Genomic DNA, 24,798 nt, shown 5'->3' on the forward strand with positions numbered 1-24,798 from the left:
TATGGAGAAAGCCAGAGAGTTCCAGAAAAAAATTTACTTTGGCTTCATTGACTACGCAAAAGCCTTTGACTGTGTTGACCACAGCAAACTGTGGCAAGTTCTTAAAGAAATGGGAGTGCCTGATCACCTTATCTACCTCCTAAGAAATCTATATGTGGGACAGGAAGCAACCGTTAGAACTGGATATGGAACAACTGATTGGTTCAAAATCGGGAAAGGAGTACGACAAGGCTGTATATTGTCTCCCTGCTTATTTAACTTATATGCAGAATACGTCATGCAAAAGCTAGGACTGGATGAATCCCAAGCCATAATTAAGATTTCCTGAAGAAATATCAACAACCTCCGATATGCAGATGATACCACTCTGATGGCAGAAACTGAGGAGGAAATAAAGAACCTCGTAATGAGGGTGAAAGAGGAGACTGCAAAAAATTGAAGCTCAACATAAAAAAACCCCTAAGATCATAGCCATTGGTCCCATCACCTGCTGGCAAACAGAAGGGGAAGATATGGAGGCTTTGACAGATTTTACTTTCTGGGGTTCCATGATCTCTGCAGATGGTGACAGCAGCCACAAAATTAAAATACACCTGCTTCTTGGGAGGAAAGCGAAGACAAACCTATTATGACTTGTCAGAAAGATAAGTAAAGCAAATTAAGTGTGAGCTTTCACTAGAAGCTAAAATAACCAAACAAAGGGTACTGTACTACAGTGGCATCATAAGAAGACAAGCTCACTGGAAAAGGCAGCAATGCAGGAAAAAGTGCACTGCAGTAGGAAAAGAGGAAGACTGTACATGAGATGGATTGACTCAATAAAGAAACCCACAGTCTTTTGTTTAGTGCTGCAGTCAAATTAAGACCAGGAGCAGAAAGACTGGGATTCAAATTTTGGGAATAAACTATGATACTCTTATCTACTTTGGGGATGAGAGATAGAGAAACATGATTCAGACTTCTGCTGTTCTCAGCAGAAACTGCGAGCTAAATGCAGTGGAGATTAAATTTTAAAAGGTTCCTTCTTTCATGGTTTTATGAAAGAGTGAAGTCTCTCTGTCTCTCTCTCTCACGCACACACATGCGCGCGCGCGCACACACACACACACACACACACACACACACACACACACACAGAGAAACAAACCCTTCCTCCCTCAATTTTCAACAATTAGTTTCTTCAGTTCAGTATATCAATTTCCTCTCATTCCATTTAAACAAGCTTGATGAAGCCACCCTTTCCCCCCTTAATTCAAGCCTTCCGTCCTTTTTGCCTGTTCCTTTTTTCAGTTTTGTCAGTCTCTCTCTCTCTCTCTCATACACACACACACACACACACACACACACACACAGACACACACACAGCCTCCCTCAATTTTCTACATACATTTAAACAAGCTGATGAAGCTACCCATCACTCTCTCGCACCTTCCTTCCCTCCTTAACTGGAGCTTTCCCTCCTCCTGCTTGCAGTCACCTCCGGCGGAAGCAGTCATTCACAAGGTGAATTGACTGCCCAGGAGTGTTCTATAGCTGTAACCGATCAAGCAGCCTTATCTCTGATCTCTAAAAGAATAGAGGATTTACAAGTGCCACAACCAAGGAAAGAGGGAGAAGTGGCTTCCAGTTTGCGGTTCGGCTGCAGGGGGTGGGAGTGGGGGGGTAACACTCTGCTCATTTCCCCCATGGTTTTCATTTTTATCCCATTTGGGGTAATTTACCCCTGTTCCCTAACCACTGAACTAGAGTGTCATACATTTCCCAACCTTTAATTGGACAGTGTAAATTGCAAGGGTGGATAGCATGGTACCCTCAGGATTTTTGGATTCTCCTCAGCCCTGACCATTGCCAATGGTGGCTTTGGCTTATAGGAGTTTAGTCCAAAATATTTAACAGACACAGCATTGACTGCCCCTCCTGATTGTTAAATTGCAGGAAGGACAAATATTCTGCAGTAGAGTTTTTGAAAGTCACATGTTAATGCACTGAATTGGGAGGGAAGAGGAGTCAGTTTCAGGTGAAATTTCCAGAGATGCCGCATTCCACCCAGCTGATATTCAGGTTTGTAATTGGGAAGCCAGGGAGTTGTCAGACTGGAAGGCCTGTTTCATCAACGATTCCATTCCTTCACTCCCTGACAGCCCTTATTTTGAATGTACCCTGTGAAATTTGTGGAGGTGAAATTGAAAACAAAAGTATTTTTGCTGAATTTCTAAACAAAGCTATTTCTCCTGACCGGAGACTCTTATCTTGAGGAAAGTAGCTTACATTTACATTTTTAGCACGTGCATGCTATCAGTTGTGGATATTAGTGTCTGTCTGTGTGTTTGAGAGAGGAACAAGATTTAACAAAGTCTAAATTCTTGCCCTTAGCTACAATTAACGTACCACTGCAACTAATACACCCTGTCTTCCCTGCAGCACACAAAAACCTCAACGTTGTTGTTGTATTCTCTGTGTTTCAATCTGTTAGAAGCAGTTTATATTAAATAACATCTAAATACACTCATAATGTACAATAAAGGAAGGGTAAAACTTAAATATTCAGTTGGTGTTAGAGCACAACTCTGGACTGCTGTGTTTTTTCTGTTTGTATGAAACATAGGAAGGTGAGCTTTTGGAAATGGATGATGATGATGATGATGATGATGATGATTTTAACCATTTCAGAACTGCTGAGAGGCAAACCATAGGCTAGAACAAGACCTGTGACTCACTTTCCCAATTTACCTGTATTTATTAAAATAATTGGCCTAGTATGTGTGTGATTGATTAGTTGAATCAAGATTGTGGGGTGTATGTTGATGGAGGGTGTCCGTGGGGATAATCCTTTCTGCAAGTTCCCCACAGCAGATTGCAAAAACTAGTAGCTCTTATTAGTGGCAGAGGAGGAAAATAGCACTTGGAAAATAAATTTATTTATTTATTTATTTATTTATTTATTTATTTATTTATTTATTTATTTATTTATTTATTTATTTATTTATTTATTTATTTATTTATTTAACTTTAGGTAGCCCATACTACCTAAAGGTCTCTGGGTATTTAGTGTTTTTTTTTTGGGGGGGGAGATGATACCTTTCTAAATTCCAAATAGCTATGTTGGCTGGAGAATTATAAGAGCTGTAGATTTTTTAAAAAGAGAGAGTAACTTTTCCATGGCTTAGAAAAAAAAGCATAATCATGTTATTTCAGTATGTTTTCCCTTCCACATTAATAGCCAGAGAATGGCATTGTGTTTTCAGGACTCAAGTCCCCACCCCACAAAGAAAAATGAATAAGGAGATCCAATTATAATATAAATAAAACAAAGAATCAATGGGGAGGTCCAGTCACAAACATTCTGCCCTGCATATGCTTTGGCTCTCCATATAGACAACTGAAATCCTGCCTAGAGTTTAGACCTTCCTCTTTAAAGACACCCTTGCAGTGATGTTCCTCTGAAGCTCCTCCTACCCACCTGAAGCAAAGAGATCCTCTAGTTCTAATGGGAGTCTGGTGTCCTATTTTTCTTTTCAGAGCTGCCCAGAGGCTGGGAGATGGACACGACATCTGAGGGAGCCATATTTTTTATTAAGTAAGTGAGCTACTGATTTTTGAGATGATGGTTCTGCTTTCTCCAGGTGACATCAGATGTACAAGAAATGGATACAATGAGAGTTTTAAAATTGCAAAATGATTTTTAAATTGCCAAATATTCTTAACCATTAGAAAAGGAGATTTAAGACTGGAAATGTAGGATGCAATTCAAATAGGCAAGTATAATGCAATACAGTAGTTTACTAATAATTTTAGATAAGTTATATTATAGATAAGTTATATTAAGAATCTTGTGGAGGTTTTTTAGCTTTACGCATGTGTGTGTTTTTAAGAATCATTTAGTTCTCACAGTAGCTACACACTGTGTTGTTGTTGGAATTGAATATACTTTCTTGTTGAAAATGTGTTTGATATAAATTATCTTTGGCAATGTTTGGGGGATAGTTTGTTTGTTTGCTTATGCAAATCATAAAGTACAATTTATATTTAAAGACTAGAAAAATAGTCTTGGCTCACAGTTTCCAAAATCCCCTAGCCAACATGGACATGGATGTTGTAGTTCAAGAAAACAACTTTTCCAAGTTCTGGACTGAATCAGGTGGTGCTTGTGTAGAAGATGGCAGTGATAATATTTACATGTCCAGTAACAATTACCATGTCCAGGATTCTCCAGATATTCTTCCCCCAGCTGCCCATTTCTAAGTATAAAATCTCTAGATAACACTAGAGTGTAAAACCATTGCTAAGTATAAAACCTCTAGATAACACTGTTTAGATCTGAAAGCTGCTAGTGTACAAGTCTTGATTTGGTCGGCTTTCTTGTAGGTGGTCAATGTAAAAGGCAGGATCCTGGAGCACATAGACTTTGGTCTGATGCAGCAGGAATCTTACATCCTGAAGAGCTTCTGTAGACAAGATATATCTCATGCTTAGGATGCATCTAAGGAGCAGTAGATAGAGTTTTGAGTGCTTGTATGGTCTGTTAAAGTATGAGTTTCTTTCAACAGGAGATAATTGGTTGGTCCATGTAACTATAGTAGATTTTTTGATTACATAGGTGGCTCACCTTGTGGTGGTCTGGATTCTATGGATGTAGCCTGGCAGGTATAGAGTGGGATGAGCCCTCAATGAGGTGGCAGTTCCAACCGTGCTGGATTCATTGCCATCACACATCCCAATGCTATCCCACTGCTTATCGTTGGGTCAAATTCACACATCTAGGCTCCTTTGTGCACCCATGTTTCAGGGTCTTACTGATCATTGTCTTCTAGCCTAGCCATTCTCAACAAGGTCCATATAGCCCCGGGGGGGGGGGCTGGCACATTTGAAGGGGGCCACAGACTGGAAACAATTCTTCACCCACTACCTTTTAAGGTTCGTTATACGACTTATACCATCCTGATTCAGCCTATATTTCTTTCATGTTGTGTTTATGGCTGTGACCAAAAATAGACTGAGAATCTCCAAGCACAATTCAAACTCAAATTTAATTTGATTTAAAGCAATATGTGTATTTGTGCATGTGTGTTTGTGTGTGTATTTATTGATCAGCCTTCTGCAAGTCAGCCTACTGCCAGATTCCCATCAAACCTTTTTCTTTCTAATTAACATGCCAGTCCTCACCCCGACCCCATTTTTCTTCACATTCTTGCCTCTGCCCAAAGCCTCCTGCCCCCTTCATTCCAAAAATGTAAGCAGTTATATCATTCCACATAAATGTCTGTAAGGAAAGCAAGAATATCCTCCTTTTTTACATCTCTTTAACTATGTGTTAAGCATCCCCCTTTCTGTGGGAGTAGAGGACCTCAAAGTCATGTCTGACTGGGTCCTTGTTTTCACAGTCAATCCCCCAAATCACTCCTTACACAGAGTATGATGTTTGAAACAGTTTGTCTCTTTCTTAGAGAGCTGGTATTCATTTTACAAATGACATATCATGATATAACTGAGCTTAAAATATGTATAACCTATTATATTATATGGAAGCAGCTAGTAGCATTCCTGGTGTGCTTTGTATGATGGATTAGTTACGTTTGTGGGAACAGCATCTTAGAGGCATCCCTGGAGGGAACTGGCTCTCTTTCGAGCAAAACGGTTCACAGCGGTTCTGTGGGGCTTTGGCCTACCCTCCAAGGTTGAATGAGATGTTAATAGCTGAATTCCTTTCATCATCACTCCTCTCAACATCAATGAACCTGGATTAGCATTGCCAGGGAGTTACTTAGAAGGCAAATGGCCTTTGAACATTGACTACAAGGCAAGTCAGAGATCAGAGATGATCCCAAGGAGCCCGATTGAACTGGGAAGAAATATTGTCATCTGTTTGTACAGTAAACCCAGATCCATGACAGTGGGCTTTCCACAATAGTTGCAATAGGTGCAGATACCAAATCAGAGTTATTTCTCCCCTTTGAGATAAGAATGATGAGTGTGTGTGTGTTGACTTATTTAAAGGCTGTGCATTTAAAATCACCAGCAAGCACAGAGATAAGATCAGAGGTTTGCAATGGAATTTGGGAGCTTCAGGTTCAGCTCTTGCTGAGTAGTGAAATTCCCTGGAATTGCTTTGGAGAAAAAGCAAGATATTTATTTTATTTTATTTGCTGCCCCATTAGTTCTGAAGCAGTATTCTGACTGGTTTATAAACAGTTAAAACAAACTACACAGAGCAATAAACACTAAATACAGCATGAATTCCAACAACATAGTCTAAGAACTTAATAAGTAAGGGTACAAACCAATTTTGGGAGTGAAACAACACGAGGCGAGATATAGCCAATGCATAATAAATAATCAAGCAAACAGTAGGTGTTGCCTTCTATAAATACGTAGGTAGAAAATGTCAATGCCAGTTAAAAATAGTCAGGTGATATAGTTCAATAACAGCATAGGACAAGGCATCATCCAGGATTTTGACATAAACTTGTATTATTCTTCTTTATTAGTGTTTTTTAATGCCTCGGCCAGAATCCTATTGCTGTTCATGTAAGGTTTGCCTACTTGCTGTAGCTGTCTGCAGCTAATTGATGAAGTGCCAGGACACATCTTAATCATGTGGCGGTGTGTATGCTTAATTGCAGAACCCAGATGTGTTGCATCACCTCATCAATTAGCCTCAGCAAGGTATGCAAAATTTATCTGGATACCATCACATAAATAGAACAAAACAAACACAATTTGAAAACAAGAGTTTGAATAGGATCTTCTCTAGCTTTTAGTCCCCATTTTCATCCAAATGTAGGTCCTTGCGTCATCTATTTGGCAGGGACTTTCCTCCCTTCAGCTAGCTGTGTGTGTTGAATGCATCCATGTGCTTTTGTAGTTCATAGCATAATTTGTGCTGGTATGCATTTGATCTTTCCAATGTGAAATTATTTCCCACAAGGTGGTGCCAAAGCTTACGACAAATGCAAAATATCTGGGGCTGTACATGAATATATTTGTTATCTCTCAATATATCTTGGAACAGGAGACCAATGTGTCCTCTTCCTGAGCAGCTCCAATAGCTCTTGGCTATAATGGATGTCATCATTATCCATCTATGAATGAATACTGACTCAGAGCAGGTACGGCTCCTTAGTTTTACACAAGGCATAACTGGCCTATATATGACTCCTTCTCCAGTGTAAGAGTGGGAAGTGGAAAAATGCAGCCACTTCATAGAAAAGTTCTTATAAGCAGAAGATTCTTACATTTGAATTTGCATCCTAACTCCATGTGGGAACTCCTCCAGCAGCTACAGTCCAGGTGATTGCAGACAACTATTTAATGTGCCTTTGCAGCTGATATCTACAGCAATAACATCTGTATTATTTGGTTAGCTGAACCAGTTCAAAATAGCACCCAAAAATTTATCTTTCTCAATACTTTCTTTTTGATTTGTAGCAACAAATGTAAAGCTTTCCATGCTGCTTGAGAGAGTCTTATACCTGAAAAAGCATCCGTTCCAATCTCTATCTAGATTTAGTTGGAAGCTGAGGAATTAGTAATAAGGGGCAGCTTCTCTAGTGTTCTGTTCAATTGGAACACTTTTCGAAGGGACCCATGCTCATTTTTAGTTGCACTGAATGGCCAGGCTGGCAGACAGAGAGTTAATTCCAGTGTTTATCTGTGGTGTGGGAGGTGCTTGGCAATGTGGGACACAAGGGAGCAGAGAGCATTCAGTGAAAGCCAATCCATTCCAATCAGCTCCTAAAGCTTTGAGGGGATTAGAGGCTCAAGAGTGGTTATTTTTCTTTCCTGTGACTCCTCCCAACTCTAATCCATCTGTAGCGCCAACAGATTCGCCCATTCAGAAAGAGTAGATTGCCGCCAGCTCCACACAGAGCTCACCAGACTCTGAAATATCTCTGCATATGTGGCTTCAGCTCTTCTCTGTGTTATTAAACCACCTGTTGGATGGATGCTCTGGTGGTGTGAGGCCACATTTACCCATAAAAGACCATATATGGGATGTGACAGCCTCCTCCCACTTCCATTTAACCATTGCCCAGCCCTGGATTTCTAAACACCTAAACCTTCATGTAGCCACCATGCTAGGAATGCAATTATGTCATCAACACAAACTATGCTTCTATGACAATGCCATACCAGATCTGTATCAGCTCCTTCAGAGTCTGCAGGCAAAAAAACCAATAAGTTCCAGCAGCAATGATAACAGAGATGAAAGGGCCTTAGGTCTGGCAAGGAGAGGAAAAAATCCATTGTGTAAGTTCTGCACATAGCCCCTGGGCTTTCTTCTGCCTCTTTCAGATATACGGAACAAGAACTCTTCTTAGCCATTTCAGGCTAGGATAAAAATACCAGTCTCTGCCTGTTCTGTGAAAGAGCATGGAAAATCTCTAGCCATGTCGGCTGGGACAGTCTACTAGTCCAAAAGGTTAATACACAGAATCCTGTTAGGTATGCCCACTAGTATAATACAATCAATGGAAATCTCAGAAGTGAATTGCAGCAAGGTAAGAAGGCAATACAGAGATTCCTGTTGCACAGAAAATTGGGTGGTTTGGTGTTCAGCAGCACTTGCCTATGCTGACCTCTTAACGTGCAGTAATTTGCTACCAAGATTTATACCAATTGTGGTATATAAACAGAAAGGGCTACCAGTCAATGTTTCCAAGCTCTGACTCTCCCTGTCCGTTTGTTTACGAAGCATTAAATGGATGGCTTTCCAAACTAACTCCAACTTTGGCATTGTTGATATTATGAGTTTATCCATACTACACAGTTGTAGCAGTTTGATATACTATAACTTTAACTGCATGAATGCATTGAATGTACATAGATTCTGTTTTATGGGATCTTGGGATTTGTAGTTTGAGATGGTACTTTGAATTCTCTGCTAAAGCGCTAGAGTGCTATAGTACAGGGAAGTGCCCTATAGCTTCTAACAGAGAATTCTAAGTAGGAAAACAAGTTGCAAAACACAGAGTTCCATAAAGTGGAACCATGGCAGAGACCTACTGCAACTGTGTGGTGCTCATAACTCTGTGTGTAATTTAGTTGGGAATAAAGCCCCATTGACCAGAGCTGGCGCTACCTCTGAGTAAACATGCATAACACAGGGAAATGAGGGCCCATTTCAGACCACATTCTTGTTCTAGCAGCTATTATTCATCATGGCCCATTTCCTGAGCTGGTAGCAAGTTTCTATCAGTAACAGAGTGCTGTCTCTTCTACCATTATCTTTTCCTGGAATCAGATTTATTTCTCTGGACTGAATAGCTTGGTTTTACCTCTGGGAGTAAGCATGCAATTCTTTCTTAACCCTGTCTTTCATTTATCCACTGTATGTAATGTGGGAAACAGTGCAAAGAAAAACCATCTTCCTGTTCAGTCCCAGAAATAACCCCAAAGCTTTTAGGAGGTGAACAAGTCCAGCACCATTTTTTTCCAAACCATCTTTCTGCCCTCACCCTGTTATCCTGGGAAAAAATGCATCAGAAGGATGAGCATTATATGCCTCAATCTATTCTACAGCATCCACACCAGAACGTGGATAAGCAACCTGCAATATAAGGAGTGGATTCAGTTTATAAAGCCTCCCCTTCCAGCCAGCTCAGTGAGTTAGATATTTGTCTGTGGAGCCAGAGGTTGAGAGTTAATATCTACACTGTACATCCAAGAAGAACCAGCCTGTGTGACTGGGGGGGAAGCTGTACAGTCCCAAGATGCCCTCAAAAGAAGAGGATAGTAAACCACCTTTGAGTACTCTATACCTGGAAAACCCTGAAAAGGGTAGTCATAAGTCAAAATTGACTTGACAGCATACCATTATTATATCCAGCCAGCAGCTTCACCTTTCCCAGAACAATTAAGCTTTTTAAAAAAACTTCCTTTAACACCAGTAAGATAAGTTTTCTTCCAAGTGTAAATTGCTACATGGGGGTCATAATTAGGAGATGGCCAAAGGAGAGGGAAGCATGAACTTGTCCTCCCTGCGCACTGTGACTCCTCCCCCTTGCTGCACTTATGGTTGGCCTTCATAGAGGCCAGGGGAAGACTTTTCCTAAGTCTTGTTGCAGTGCTGGTGGTGATCGGCTGGGGAGGAGACATCAGTCCTCCTTTCTTCTGGTCCTGCAATCCCCCTTAAAAAAAGGTTCACACATCCATGTGTTATCTACGTGCTTCAAAAACAAAAAAAAATCTTCCATTGAAGACAATGGGGAGGCATTTTTCACACCCATTTGCCAGCATGGATGGGCAGGTTATATGGGCAGGTGTTAGAAATGTGCCTTGTATTTGTCTTAAAGTGTGCAATGGTATGTGAGATGGTGTCTCCCAAGAACTGGGAGATGCCATCTTTTTAGACTTCAGCTTCTCGGACTGGACGAATCTGGGAGATGTAGTCCAGAAAAGTAAGGTGTCTGATCTCTGGATGTGTGTTTTAAAGTGTGGATTTCTTGTTGCTGCTAAGTCAACCCTTGACTTATTACGACCCCATGAATGAAAGATCTCCAGAATGTTCTGTCCTCAACTGCTCTGCTCAGCTCTTGCAAACTCAAGGCTCTGAGGAGGAGTTGATCCATCTTGTATTTGGTCTTCCTCTTTTCCTGCTGCCTTCAACCTTTCCCAGCAATTTTGTCTTTTCCAGAGGACCCTGCCTTCCCATGATATGCCAAAGGGAGGATACATAACAATATATGTGTGACAGAGAGATTGGTGGTGGTGGGGCTTCTGGCTCTGTCCATTTTTAGCTTCTCCCCTCCTGCGATGAGGTGGTGGCAGAAAATGTAACCTCCTTCTGGCAAAAGAGGAAGAGAATAAAAAAGGAGCAGCTCCCTCCATCAGCCCTGGAGGCGGTTAACTTGCCATGCTGTTTGGGGGTGTGTGTGTGGGTCGATTTGCCTACGCCTGATGGATTACATCCTGCTTTTCTCTCCCCGCTGTCCCTGGCCACTAGCTGGAAAAGTGGAGAGGATCCATAGGGAGCGGACATGGGTGGTAGAGAAGGGGCGGGTGGTGGGTGGAAGAGTCACTCAAATCTCCTAAGAGGAGGTGGTGGAGGAAAGAGGGCTCGAAGCAGCAGCCATGCCGAGCAGAAGTGCCCCGAGGGGTGTCTGTGAGTGGACAGAGGGGCTTGACGCTTGTGGATAAGGGTCTCCAAGCAGCAGGAAGGCCGCCTCTTTGCGGTTGCCCTGCTGCGGGGGATCCTTCTCTCGCTGGCTGCAATGGCGTGCGATCGATGCGCACCGCTCGGGCAGGATGAAAAACAGGAGCGCGTCTGAAAAGAGGCACGCAAGGGGAGCAAGCGCCGCTCTCCAGCCCCAGCCCCGAAAGCCTCTGGCGCCTTGCTTGGGCCGGAGAGCCCTCGCCCTCCTGCTGCTGCTCACACAATGGGATTTCCTCAGGCGATTTCTCGCCGACGCCTCTTCTTGCCCCTGCCTTTCCCCGGCAGAGGACAGGAGGTGGCCTCGCCTCATCTCGAGGTAAGCCGCCGAGGGGGCGTCATGGGGAGGGGAGGGCTTGCCTGGCGGCGCTGACGAAGCACCTTTTCCCCGCTCGGGGCGCGAAGAGTTAATCCCACTCCCCGCTACTATTTACTCCTCGAGCTCACTGACAGCTCGGGCGTCACGTGACATTTCAGTGCTCTCTCTCTTCTCTCTTCCTCCCCCCCCCCCCCCCGAGAGCGCATGGAGCATGCCCAGCTCTTGGCTCCCGGGGAAGGATGCCCGATGCCGTAGCGGGAGCAGCAGCAGCAGCAGCAGCGCCGCCGCCGCCGCCTTGCCCTCCTCCTGCTTGCCGCGCAGCCCTGAGGATGAATGGAAGGGAGCGGGTGACGAGCGACTAAAGGGAAGCGAGGGAGGGGAGCGGACTACCGAGGCCAGAGGGCGCGGGGAAGAGGCTGCCGCTCTGCGGGAGGAAGGGAAGAAGAAAAAGGCGGAATAAGCCGCGGAGGAGGTCAGCGTCTCGCCTCGCCATGGCTCCGAGCCTGCCCACCCGGAGACAAGCCGCGGCGCGAAGCCATTTGCACAGTGAGTGGCTCGCTCTCTTCTCTCTCTCTCTCTCCAGCGGCGCCCGTCAGCCGCACTCGTGGGGTGGACGAGGCGGCCGGCCAGCCCCAGGCAGGTGCAGGGCTTCGGCTTCGGGGAGGATGCGGGGGCGAGTTCGGGCAAGCGGGACAAAGAAGGGTCCGGCTTCAGCCGGCAGGGCACGCGAGGCGGCGGGGTGGAGGGGAGAGGAGAGGGCCCCTCCGCGGTGCCTTGAGAACGGATGCCCACCAGCACGACCGCCTGCCTGCTTGCCGGGGCAGCGCTGTCTGTTTTGGACGGACCTCTTCCCGAGGCGTGCGGAGAATGCCACTGAGGCTGGCCGGCACAGCCTCGGGGCGGAATGGACGTGCCGGAAAGTGCGTGCCACCCTCGCCGCCGGGCACGCAGTCTGCCTACTAAAGGCTTGCGGGGAGGGGGGGAGAACCCACGTGTGTGTGTGTGTGTGTGTGTGTGTGTGTGTGTGTGTGTGTGTGTGTGTGAGAGAGAGAGAGAGAGAGAGAGAGAGAGAATGAATACATATGCCCCGGCGTGACTCTCGGGCGGCGATGTCGAGCCCCTGTTCCCGTGGCATCCCAGGGGATTTGTCTCGTTCCCTCGATGGGTCTTGACAGCCCCTCGGTGCTGGGAATCTGAATTGGTGAAGACGGCGAGCGCGGGGCGGGTTGGCGGTGGTCGGTCTCCGCAGGCGATGCCAGCCCGAGGCGGCGTGCGTGCTCTTCGAGGAGCGGGTGCCCGCTAAGCTAGCTGAGAGGAGAAATCAGGTTGCGTTGCCGAGTCGGTTTATGTCCTGCGCCGGCGGTGTCGGAAAGCATCGGCCAGGTCTTTCTTGTGCAAGCGGCGATGGGAAGCAGCGATAGATGTGCAGAAGAAAGCCGGGAGAGAGGAGAGGCGAGGGCAACCTGCTTGTAGCTCTGGTTCTTGAATTCACGTGCACGGTGAGAGATGTGTGGGGCTGCAGCGTGGAAAGACGACCAGTGCCTTCCCGTGCATACATCCCGGGAATAACCCCCCTTCCACACGGTCAATGGATTTGCATCTCAGGAAACATAGGCGGGGGGGGGGGGTAACGCTAGAAGGCCTCCCTATTGGGTAACCGACAGTATTTCCTTTTTTATTGTCACCTGCATTGCAAGGTGTTTGCTGGAAGGCCTGCCTCCCCCCTTCAGTGGTTGGTGCTTGTCCCCCATGGAGGAAAGTGAGCTGGTGCTCTCCTGACTGGGATCGAGGTAGTGTAATGGGTCTGGGGATGGACTGCCAGAAGCCCCTCTGCCTTTTTGATCTCATGCACCCAATGACAGTTGAGCTCTTGAGCTTAATTGCCATCACAACCAGCAAATCCAAGACCCTAAAAGCCAAATCTCAAATCCAATCACCTTTTGCAATTATGGCAACCAGTAAAGCAACCCCAGCCCCTAGATGATCAAAGACCATCCCTTCAAATATTCATTAATTTCAGCTAAGATGAGCTGTCCTGGACTGCTCCAAACCTGTGTGTTGTGTTATGTTGTAAGTGGGCTGCAGCCTCTTTCATATCATGTTTTGGAGCAGCTCTGCCCTCTGAAAAGGTTCCCTGTGCCATGTATGTCTGTGTGAAAATTAGTTCTGTATGTCTGGTTCTTGTAAAACCCTTTCAGAGCTTTCAGAATGAGATACAGATATTCAAATATTTGAGCACCTTCTGGTATAATCCTGGTTCAATCCTCTGTGTTTTCCCATGGCCTGGTCATATGAGTAGCAGTGTAAAGAGGAGCTGGTAATTACTGAGTGTTTAAAAGCATCTAATCTAATTTGGTGCCTGAATATGCAGGGGGGGTGTTTTGTGTTTTGTTGTTGGAAAGTGTAGCTGTTGACCTTTTGATCTGAATGAAGTACTCTGTGCCAACAGCTGCCAGTGGCACTAGGATCAACAGGAGTGCTTATACTTTGGAAAATCAATTTGGCTTGAAAACTAAGTTGATTGATATCATCATGGTGTTGACGTTCTTACTCTGTCCCTCTCATGGCTCTGAGGTCATCACAGCCTGTTTTAGGTCTATAGGTGGAAAACATGAACATCTTCTTTCCTACTTCTTCCATAGACTGAACAAATCCATGTTTTTGCTTGCTCCAGTTGGGTCTTGTCTTCAACAGGGTGACTTGCAGCCTAGACATGCTGCAGTCAGTGGAGTTTGATGCTAAAACCCCACTCCTGAGGCTCCTTCCTCTGAGTCCTCCCTATCCAATGCGTCACCATCAAAAGCCAATCTGGTCCCTTACTTGTAGCAGCAGAAAAAACAAACACCAACTCTAATTGGTATCTTCTATTATTAGATATCTTTAGCAAGCTTATACCTTCTAATACACAAACCAGTCAGGCTATGATACTGATAAGCTGATTTGCTCCATAATGCTTTTTAGCACCCGGTTCTAAAGCTATTTACAGGTTTTACTCACAAGGTAGCTGCAGCTATGCTAATATAGCACACACAAGCTGAGGAAGTCAATTAATCCCAGTACCTGAGCCATAACCAATTTGCTGCTGGACGGATGCAAACACATCCGTCTTGAGCACAAATACCACCTCCAGCTGCTCTTTCTGAGCATAAGGAAACACAAAACAGGTGGGTTCCGTGCAGAACCAGTATACCTGCTGCACACTCAGACTGAAGCATTTCAGCCTGTTCATGCATTATCTCCCCATGTATGACAGTCTCACATGACCTAAGCTTAACAAATACAGTGAGCCCTCTACTTACGGAATCAATCCATATTGGAATGGTGGCTGCAGGTCGAAAAGTCTGTAGGTTGAGTCTCCATTGACCTACAATGCATTAAAAACTGATTAATCCCGTAACCGGCCATTTTTGTTCCATTTTGTTTTTTTCTGGTCTGTAGGTCAATTCTCCGGCTGCAAGTCAAACCTAAATTTTGCGGCCAGAGAAGTCCGTAACTTGAAAAGTCTGTAAGTCGAGCCGTCTGTAAGTCAGCGGTCCACTGTAGGGCAATGATGCTCTCATTGCCAAAATGGATCGTTCAGGCTCTGCCAATCCATTCTTCTGAGCCCATCACCTGGTAAACCTTTTATTAAGATGATTTAAAAAATCCCTCCTTCTTAAAGCCTACCATGTATCCTAAAACTTGAAGATGCCAAGTTCTCCCAGGTACAGAACCATAACAAGAAGATATCCCAGTTCTCCTGGCATGGGTTAATGAACTAAATCAGTAGATCATGACCCAAGTTATCCTATCATTAAGAAAACTATAGAGTTAGTACCAGGGGACCTCCCCTCTGTTCCCTCATTCCTTCAGCTCTGATAGCTAGGTTCTCTGTTGTGAGATGACAACTGTGAAATTATCTTCCATGAAAGGACTGATGGGCTTCCCTTTTTCCCATTTATAGATGGTGTCAAAAAACATTTTTTTTATTTCCGAATACATTTTGGACTACTATTTTCACTGGGGTTTAATGGTGATAAGTTACTTCAACTTGTATGGTTTTCTGTTATATTGTAGTGTTGGGTGAGTGGGTGAATATGAGTGTGGGGTGTAAAATTCAAGTTTCTTTTTTAAAAAAATGAAAAGAGGGTATACATCGTTAAAATAAAGGAAAAAAATTGAGAATTATTTGTGATATTGGAGAAGGCTGGGAAAGATACATGCTAAAGAATGAGGGTAACTCAAGCGTGGGACTTCCAGGTTCAATCACAAAGTGTCCATCTATAGGTGGCATTTTCTCACTTGAGCTCCACCTTCAAAAGGTTGTTGTTGTTGTTGTTGTTGTTGTTGTTGTTGTTGTTGTTGTTGTTGTTGTTGTTGTTGTTGTTGTTGTCGTCCTCCTCCTCCTCCTCCTCCTCCTCCTCCTTCTCCTCCTCCTATTGCCAGGACAGGAAGATGTGTTTGTGGGATTCTCCCCACTCTTTCACCCTCATGCTCCAACATCATACATGCATTTTCACTTACTAGGGTAGCACAATGAGCTCTTCTGTCCCCAGGCAGCACAATGGTTTCACACGTGAACTGAGCATTTGCCCTATGTAGTCCTTCCCATCCCAATACTGCTCTACCAATGGAGGAACCAGACCTTGGAAAAGTTACTATTTTGGGCAGCTACCGTGACCATTTGGGAATTTGTAGTCCCAAAGAGTAACTTATCCAAGCTCTAGTTGTAATTCATGACGTCTTGAGTATTTTTGGAGTTGTGTGTGTGTGTGTTTAGTCGTTTAGTCGTGTCCGACTCTTCGTGACCCCATGGACCAGAGCACGCCAGGCCCTCCTGTCTTCTACTGCCTCCCGGAGTTGTGTCAGGTTCATGTTGGTTGCTTCGCAGACACTGTCCAGCCATCTCATCCTTGGTCGTCCCCTTCTCCTCTTGCCATCACACCTTCCTAACATCAAGGTTTTTTCCAAGGACTCTTTTCTTCTCATGAGATGGCCAAAGTACTGGAGCCTCAGCTTCAGGATCTGTCCTTCAAGTGAGCATTCAGGGTTGATTTCCTTAAAACTGATAGGTTTGTTCTCCTTGCAGTCCAGGGGATTCTCAAGAGTTGTAGTAAAAGTAATAAGCAAAAAAGTTACTTTTCCAAGCAAGCTTCAAAGGGATCTTTGGGTTTTCAAAACTCGCCTGGTTTAGAGTGGGTGTGAGTCTGTGACCCAGTGTAATCCCTGAAAATGACATCTGCCCTTTGGCCCAGAAAGCTTCCAGCCTGTGATTCATCCCTCAGAGTTCTGCTAGGCTTGGCTTACCCTGTGCCAGATGGTGGCTCTAATGGCTATGGTAATCCATCCAGAAGATCAAGAAGTCAAGTAAAACAGAATGTGGCAGATCCTTGCTGAAGCACTTTGGAGAAAAGAAGACCGTTTATATGATGCTTTTGAGGGTTATTGATACTGGCTCTGCATGTTATGTGCTGCCATGTCAGAACCAACTTACAGCCTCCCTAATAGGGCTTTGAAGGTAAGTGAAATATTTATTCCACCCCCACCAATAAGTTTCCATGGCCAAGTGGGCATTTGATATGAGGTATCCTGAATCCTAACCTATTATCTACTAAATTGTCCTGAGTAACTCATAAATATAATTAATTACATGTTATCAAGTCAACTCTGACTTAAGGTAACCCTTTCCAGCGTTTTCTAACAAGAAACGGTTTACCATCCCCTCCTTCTGGGGTTACTCTGGGACTGTGCAGCTTGCCTAGAGCTATACAGGCTGGCTCTTCTCCCAGAAAGCATAGCGGGGGAATCAAACTCCTAACCTCTAGTTCATCAGTCAGGTACCTGATTGACTGAGCTGTGCAGCCACACACTGGCTATTACTTTGTAAATGTAAGGAAGTAATCTTGTGCAGAAACCCTATGGAAGAGGGCCCAAGATGCCTTATTATCTGAAAAACTGGGAATGTCTGAAAGTTCTTGAGAAAGCTTCCTTATGGGCAGGAAGGGAATACAGAATTGTAACTATTTTTAATCAAGGTTTTCATACTGAATTCATTACTGTGCAGCATTAGTCAGCAGCCTGATATTAATGAACCCCCATTGGCTTTCTGTTTTAGGCATCGGTTGAAACAGAGGAAGAATTGGTCACATAGGAAGAGTGAAATGTTCTTCATACAGATGCAAAATAGCAAAACCAATCCCCCAAACTGCATTAATTACCTCCTGGTTCCCCAAATAGGCATAGAACTGTCATAATGAATTTTCTTAGCCAGGGTTTGCAGTGCGTGGCATCCTCAGCAGGGGACAATATTGCCTTGTGGGGGAAGGGAGGTTATTGCAAAGGACTCTGCTTGCCCTTCTCTCTCCCACTCCCCTCTCGTTCTGTAACTATCTTCGAAAGGCTTCCTTCTGTCTTGAGAAAAGTGAAATAAGGACAGAGCAAGCTGTGTGACAAATGGCTTTCAAGCAATTGCCATCCTGGTAGCAGGCAGCCTGCCAAGCTATTTAAGCCCAATAATAACAGAGTTCAATAAATCTGAAGCCACCTAGGAAAATAGCAGCATTCAGATTGCTGACAGACGCACATGTTTAGTGCTTCATGCTTGAACTCAAAAGACAATTTCCCTGAATGACGATACGGTGGAGGTTATAGGGCTGCACATCTATTCTATCCAGCAGAGGGCAATGGCAAACATTCTTAATTAAGTGTTAGGGCTGATTGGATAACCCAGTAGTTTAGGTATCTGGCTGTGAAGCCGGAGGTTGGGGGTTTTATTACTCACTGTGCCTTCTGCAAGTAAAGACAGCCTTTATGGCCTTGGGCAAGATATTTAATCCCAGGGCACCCCCAGAAAAAGGGAATAGTAAACAACTTCTAAGCATACTCTACCTAGAAGACTCTGAAAAAGGTCACTATAAGTCAGAATTGTCTTGACAGCACATGAGTATCATTATGTACGGCAGCATGGGCCATGTTGGCTGGGGCATTCTGGGAGTTGTAGTCTGAAAAAGGAACTTTTTCCATCACTGATCCAGGAGCACAGAGGTTGGCTGCTTCCACTCTGACATGCAGTCACGTCCATAGAGTAGCATGGCCAGGTTTCCACATGGCCTCATGAAAACTGCACTGCTGAATCCTACAATGTTCCATATTTTATCCTTTTCAACATCCATGCTAGCAGGGGGCAACATGCAACAGTCCATCCGTGAGCTGCATTTTGTATCTGCTCCCATGCCCAAACTTGGTCTCTTAACACCTTTGGGCCCCTAGCACCTTCTTTAAAAAAAAGTGGGGTTATGGTTTTTTTTGGGGGGGGGAATGGCTCAAGAGCTCTCCTAGCAGTGTCTTGTGGGTATAGAAGCAATTTTACCATCTTTTAAAATTGCCCTTGTTACACTCCTGCAGCTTCCTCGCCCTTCCGAATGAAATTTTAAAATTGGTAGTGGTAGGCTTTTTCAGTTTTAAAAAATGATTTGATATGAAGGCAAGGCCATCGCGAGTCATTAAAGTGAAGAGTTATTCATATGCTGTTCAGCCCCGCTTTCTCTTTGTTGTCTGAGGGCTCAATCACACCTGCCCAAAGAAGCCCAGTTATAATGATTTGGCTGTTACTTAGATCATTTCATAATGTTCCATTCACATGACGCACAGCCAACATCAGTTCATTTGCCCTGGCAAGCAATTTATTTCCCCCTCCAGTGGGAGGGTAACTTTAAATTGTACTTATGATGAATCGCCTCATTCATTATCATTTCAGTGTCTGAACATTGCTGTTGATTATTTTCTTTGCAAAGGGGTTTGGTTTCTAGCCACTGTGGCTACTTCACAGCCACTGTGCTTGTACCCTTCCAAAAATTATTCAAAGGGATATTGCTGAATTGCTAATAACAGCTGCTGCTGCCACCACAAAAAACTTAACCCTGAGTGCTCACTGGAAGGACAGATCGTGAAGCTGAGGCTCCAATACTTTGGCCATGTCATGAAAAGACAAGACTCCCTGGAAAAAACCCTGATGTTGGGAAAGTGTGAAGGCAAGAGGAGAAGGGGACGACAGAGGACAAGATGGTTGGACAGTGTCATTAAAGCTACCAACATGAATTTGACCCAACTCTGGGAGGCAGTGGAAGACAGGAGGGCCTGGCGTGCTGTGGTCCATGGGGTCACAAACAGTCGGACACAACTTAATGACTAAACAACAACAACATTAAAGGGACTGGCCCTCCTAGTGTTGTAACAATGCAACCCATGAATGTTTTACTGTTGCATTTTTTATCTGGGCTCCAGTGATGGAACAAATTTAGTATTCATTCCAAACTACATATCTAATAATTCAAGGCTTGGCTAACTTTAGGAAGTGCAGATTGAAATTTGGAATGATATTGTGTATTTTCAAGATATTGGTCTCTAAAGTTTTCTGACCTTGCTGAAAATCCTGTAGGGCAGCCATGTTTGCTTAGTATCCATGGCAACCAGGGAGCAGGAATGACTGGTCTTTAACTGGTATGAAAATAAAGAAAGAAGGAGAAATAGCAAATTGCAAACTGGAGAATGCAAGGGAATAAAACGTGCATTCAGATGACCAGGTTAATTGTTAGCATCTGACACAGAGGTTGTAGGAAATAGGACCTTTTTTGACAGTTGTAATGTGTAAGGTAGTTTACCATCTTACAACTTAGATTGGTTGCATCATATGCAGAATTTCCATACTATTTCCAAATGTAATTCTTGGCAATATGTGATAGTGAGGGAATTATCCACCTGATATAGGCTAATCAAGGTGATCCATATGGAGAATTTGGCAGCATTTATTTAGAAGCAGAGGTGGGGAATGAGGTATACTCATGAGTCAGAACCAAAACATGTGCCTCAAGTTGAAATAAATGATCTTGGGCAGATGCTGGATATTTGAATGATGTGGTAATGTTTCAAAATAAATGCAAATATTATTTCTTACTGCTATACCTGTGTTCCTTTTGATATTATAAGAACTGCTTTCTTTATACATAAAATTATGTTCGTGGCTCTTCCACTGGATTTCAGATGTCAATTTTTCCATCCACATACTTTCTGCTTGAAGAAAGCATAAAAGGTCTTCTTAAAGCTGTGCCAAGCACAGATGCTACCAATACTGCACAAACTACACAATGTGCTGTGGGGGTTTGAGGCTCTACATGGATTCATGATTACTGATCTCTAGAATGGTTTGGTGTAATAAGTTGTTGCGATACCTCTTTTCCTTTTCCCCCTCTCCCACGGTAGAATGAGTCTGAGATATTTTTCGTTGATAGTTTGGCATAAGCTTAAGAAATCATTCATTTAGCATGTTTGAAAACTATTTTTAAAAGCTCAACTTCACAACACAGAGGGAATGTGGATTTTTTGCCCTATAAATGTGGTGGGTTTTTTTGTTTTGTTTTTTGGAAAGCAAGATATTTTACTTGGCCATAAGAGGGTCATTTACTCTAAATTGCTTGTGAAATTGATTTATTTTAAATTATTTTGGCATATGTGAATGCCTCTGTCCATGTAAATTGTGTCTGTGAGGCTTGTCAAGTAAGGGATGCCAAGTTTATGGGTTGCAATTGGATCTGTTTACATATATATCTGTACAGATATTTCTATCTGTACTGTTTCCCGCTTTGGTTTTTTTATCTGTAATATTAATCTAGCACTTTCCCACTTTTCCCATATTTTTTTAAAAAATATTAAAAATAACACTGGTGGTAGCAGTGGCAAGTAGCTGTGAGAGGCATGAGTAAGAATGTAAGAGTCCCTCTGCTTCCTCCCCACCCTCTTCATTTCTCCTGCTTGTAATTGAAGCTGAAGGAAACCAGGAAAAAGGAGCATAGAAAAGAGAGCCTGGTATGCCTTCCCTCTCACCAGCCCCAGCTGTCATTTCCCTCACTCACCCCCCTTCTCCTTCTGTATCTGTGCGCATGTGCAGTCTGTTTTATTTTCTTCTCTCTGTAATATTGAACCAACGCTATACCATTTTGAAAGAAATAAAAAAATATTAAAACAAATATTAAAAATAACACCACAGCAGTGGCAGAGAGTTGCTGTGAGAGGCAGTCAGCTTGAGGGTGGGTGAGTGCAGGATGAAGCCTGAAATGCAATGATTCTAAAAGCCCATGTAGCCCCCTTGATGAATATACTGCACAGTTTAAAAATTGACTCAAAGTTTCCTCGGAGGATGTACGTACAAACTGACCCCAAAACCACGTGATTACCATATGACTAAATCAACTTCAAATACCCCAATCCATCTCCCGATTCATTTTCATAGTGTAGCCCTGGCATAACATGCTTTATTTGGCATTTCTTTTAATATTGTTTGTTTTAATATTGTAAGTCACCTTGGGTCCTCTTGAGGGGAAAGGTGAATCATGAATATTTTAAAGAGAGAGAGAGAGAGAAATACTGTAAATGAGTAAGTCGTGTGGACTGTTGTCCATGTTTTCAGATGCATCAAGCATTGTTTTAGTAGACAAGCATTTATTATAGTCCATATACCATAAGATCAGAATCTGCAAAGACTGCTAATGATGCATAATGACCACTAAGGCCAACACCACGCTGGATTTTTTGTATTGCCATTACATGCACATTCCCCTCCACCCCATGGCTGTAGAAATGTCTGTTTACTGAGGCTACAGATGTACATCTGAAGAGAACTTTTCACAAAACCTTATGCCAAATAAAGAGGATAGTTTTTAAAGTACCACGAGATTATGTTAAGAAAACCATATACTATACAATGTACCCTGAAAAGCTCCTTCCTGCCTCCTTTTGGACATTTCCTACGTTGCAACCTGAAGTGCAGCTTCTTATTGGCTATTATTATTCTAATCTCTGACATGAGTAAGTTCAGCAGGAGGTTATGGAGCTGTCTGGCTGGAAGGGAGGGTGTGCCATTTTATCTCCAGACCCTGCTCATTCTTCAGCCCAGACCTGATGTCAGGCAGCAAATAATTCTATGCAAACACTAGCCAGACATATGCATTACGTTTTAATCCTCCCTTGTGACTGGCGTGAAGGCCATAATCCTCTGGTGTTACTGAAAGGTTTTTCTGTGTGTGCATATGTGGCTAGGGAACAAAGAAGAATGTGTCCCTTTGGTTTTGAGACCACCTTTCTGATCAGTCGATTGAGGCCACTTGTTTTCTATTCAACGTGAAGTTCCTTTTGGAACTGTTAGACTATGAGAACAAAATAGAGTTAGGTTGGCTGTAAAGATCCAAGACACAAGAGGGATTATACCTTTTGGAGATGCTTAAGCAGCTGTATGCTAGCAGGGCAGAAGAATTTCATGTGCCCCAGACCCTGTCAAACCGTTCTTATCTCTTGCTCCAAGATGATACATGTTTCACTGGGCTAGAAAACTCAACAATAGCATTTGGCCAATCATCCTCTCATCCTAGCCTACTTCACAGGGTTAAGGATAAAGCTGCCCAGAGACCTTTGGGTAGTGTGGGCGGCATATAAATTAAATAAATATATAAATAAATGAAATAAAGCAGTGAGGAGGTGAGTCATGTATTCTGCTTGAGCTTATTAGAGGAAAAGGAGGATAGACAAATAAATAAATAATAATAATAATGAAGAGTTGGAGATAGCAGCAACCAGCTGGTCAGAGTGCATTCATTGCATAGAGTTTTCTCAGCCTCCTTTGGGAGATGCAAAGTGGGTTATACCATTATACAGGAGTAAGATGGACACCCCATTGGATAGATGTGAGGAACATATATAAGCTGGCAGAGAGCAGGGCTGGGTGTGCCCCACGGCCTGCCCTGTTCTTCATAGGCAGAGCATGCAGCTGTCCTTACAGGCATTGGAAGGCTGCCCACTACTGTGGAAGTGAGCATCAGCTGCCATTGGCCACTTTATGTGTACTGAGAGTGAACTCCCTCCTGTCTTTTACCTCAGACAACAAAGTTTTCTGGTACAAAAATCATCCTGTCCACTTTTGTGTCTTGTGCCCACTCTTGTGTCTGGGCAGGTGACACAATAGATGTATGACGCAGTATTCAAATGGTTGGAGGCTGCCAGGTTCAATCCCTGCTATCTTTGCTTACCATTGGGGATTTGGGGGCATTCTCAAGACTGCACTGCCAGATGTTTGTGACTGAGCTGGAGGGCCCCCTCTGAAAGAGGAAATGCTTGTTTCAAAGGGATTTTCTGGGATTGCTTTTAAACTAGGGTCCCTTTTAAGTGAGCATGCCTTGCTTCTTGCTGGGTATTCCCCCCTGCCCCCATTTGTCATTGACTTTTAGCAGTGCACCACTGAAAATGGTTTTGGGACAGAGGTGTCATGGTATACCTGGAAATGTAGGTGCACAACAGTCTCTGTTGTTAGCCTCATACTTCACAGAGAGCCCCAAAATGCAACCAACTGGCTTGGGCCTTATCAACAAATAAAGAACGTGTCTTTTGTAATGCTTATTGCTCTTAATTGCCCATTCAGCACCAATGACTTTGCATTATCCAATTGATAGATTGCAACAATATACTGTTCCTCATAGTTTTGAAGGGCATTAAAAATGATAGTGGTGTTGTTGGAAATAAATGTAAACAAACAAACAAATTACTTCCATTAGTGGCTGAAAATTCTAATACAGTAATGTTAAGCAGAACATTTACTGCCATGGTAAATGTAAAGCACATAGAGAAAATTAAGAATTACAGTGGTATTATTGTAAATAAAATGTATTGTTATGAGTGAAGCACCAGCAAATACCAAACAAGGATTAAAAAATTAATAATTTCATATTATGATAAGTCAGTGTCTCGCTTCAGTGTCCTGCCAGTAGCAGTAATAGTTGAGAACCACTGTCCTAAAAATATATTTTAAAAACCACTAGGCCCAGGCAAGAACTAGGTTTCAAAAGGAGCATCCTTTTCCATTTTATTCCATTTATGAAAAATGGCAATATGTAAACATATGGTGTGCCTGATTCCTCTAGATGCAAGGTCTATTTCATAATAATGCTGGTTTTTAACCTTGCTGTATATTCAGTGCAAATATAGCTGCCGAGTGCCTTAGAAAGATAGTTTCTCTAATATATATATTCCTTCCTCTCATCTACTGTAGATTCTTCCTGCAGGGTTTTGGCTTGTAACTGCTTGGTATGCAGCTCAGGTCCTATGCTTTGCAGTCAGCCCTGTTTGGGATAGAGTCTGCTTCTATTGAATAGAGTTCATCATCATGCGCAAAGCAGGAGCTTTCTAGCGACAGCTGAAGACAGAGGGAAGAGACTGATTTTGTATTAAGGTCACCACAAGATTTTAGGAGGAAACGGTGTGCAATCTCAAGTTAATGAGACATGGAGGAAGCAAATCCATTTCCTCCAAA

At 43.4% G+C, this 24,798-nt stretch overlaps 1 protein-coding gene across 20 annotated transcripts in view; it reads left to right on the top strand.

Annotated features, from left to right (window-relative positions):
- Window positions 1–24,798, top strand: part of PLEKHA6 (pleckstrin homology domain containing A6) — a 235,629-nt gene that overhangs the window by 8,860 nt on the left and 201,971 nt on the right. For 6 of the 20 annotated variants that reach the window (XM_078391905.1, XM_078391911.1, XM_078391908.1 and 3 more), the window contains exon 1: window positions 11,099–11,468. In XM_078391905.1, coding sequence (XP_078248031.1) covers window positions 11,245–11,468 — 224 coding nt within the window. In that variant the 5' untranslated portion in view covers window positions 11,099–11,244. Of the gene's footprint in view, window positions 1–3,519; window positions 3,578–11,098; window positions 11,469–11,875; window positions 12,015–24,798 lie in introns of those variants that run through there. The other 14 variants (XM_078391915.1, XM_078391920.1, XM_078391916.1 and 11 more) reach the window with 6 other exon arrangements.

This window comes from Pogona vitticeps, chromosome 4 (genome assembly GCF_051106095.1).
Source record: "Pogona vitticeps strain Pit_001003342236 chromosome 4, PviZW2.1, whole genome shotgun sequence".
NCBI classification, from domain to species: domain Eukaryota; kingdom Metazoa; phylum Chordata; class Lepidosauria; order Squamata; family Agamidae; genus Pogona; species Pogona vitticeps.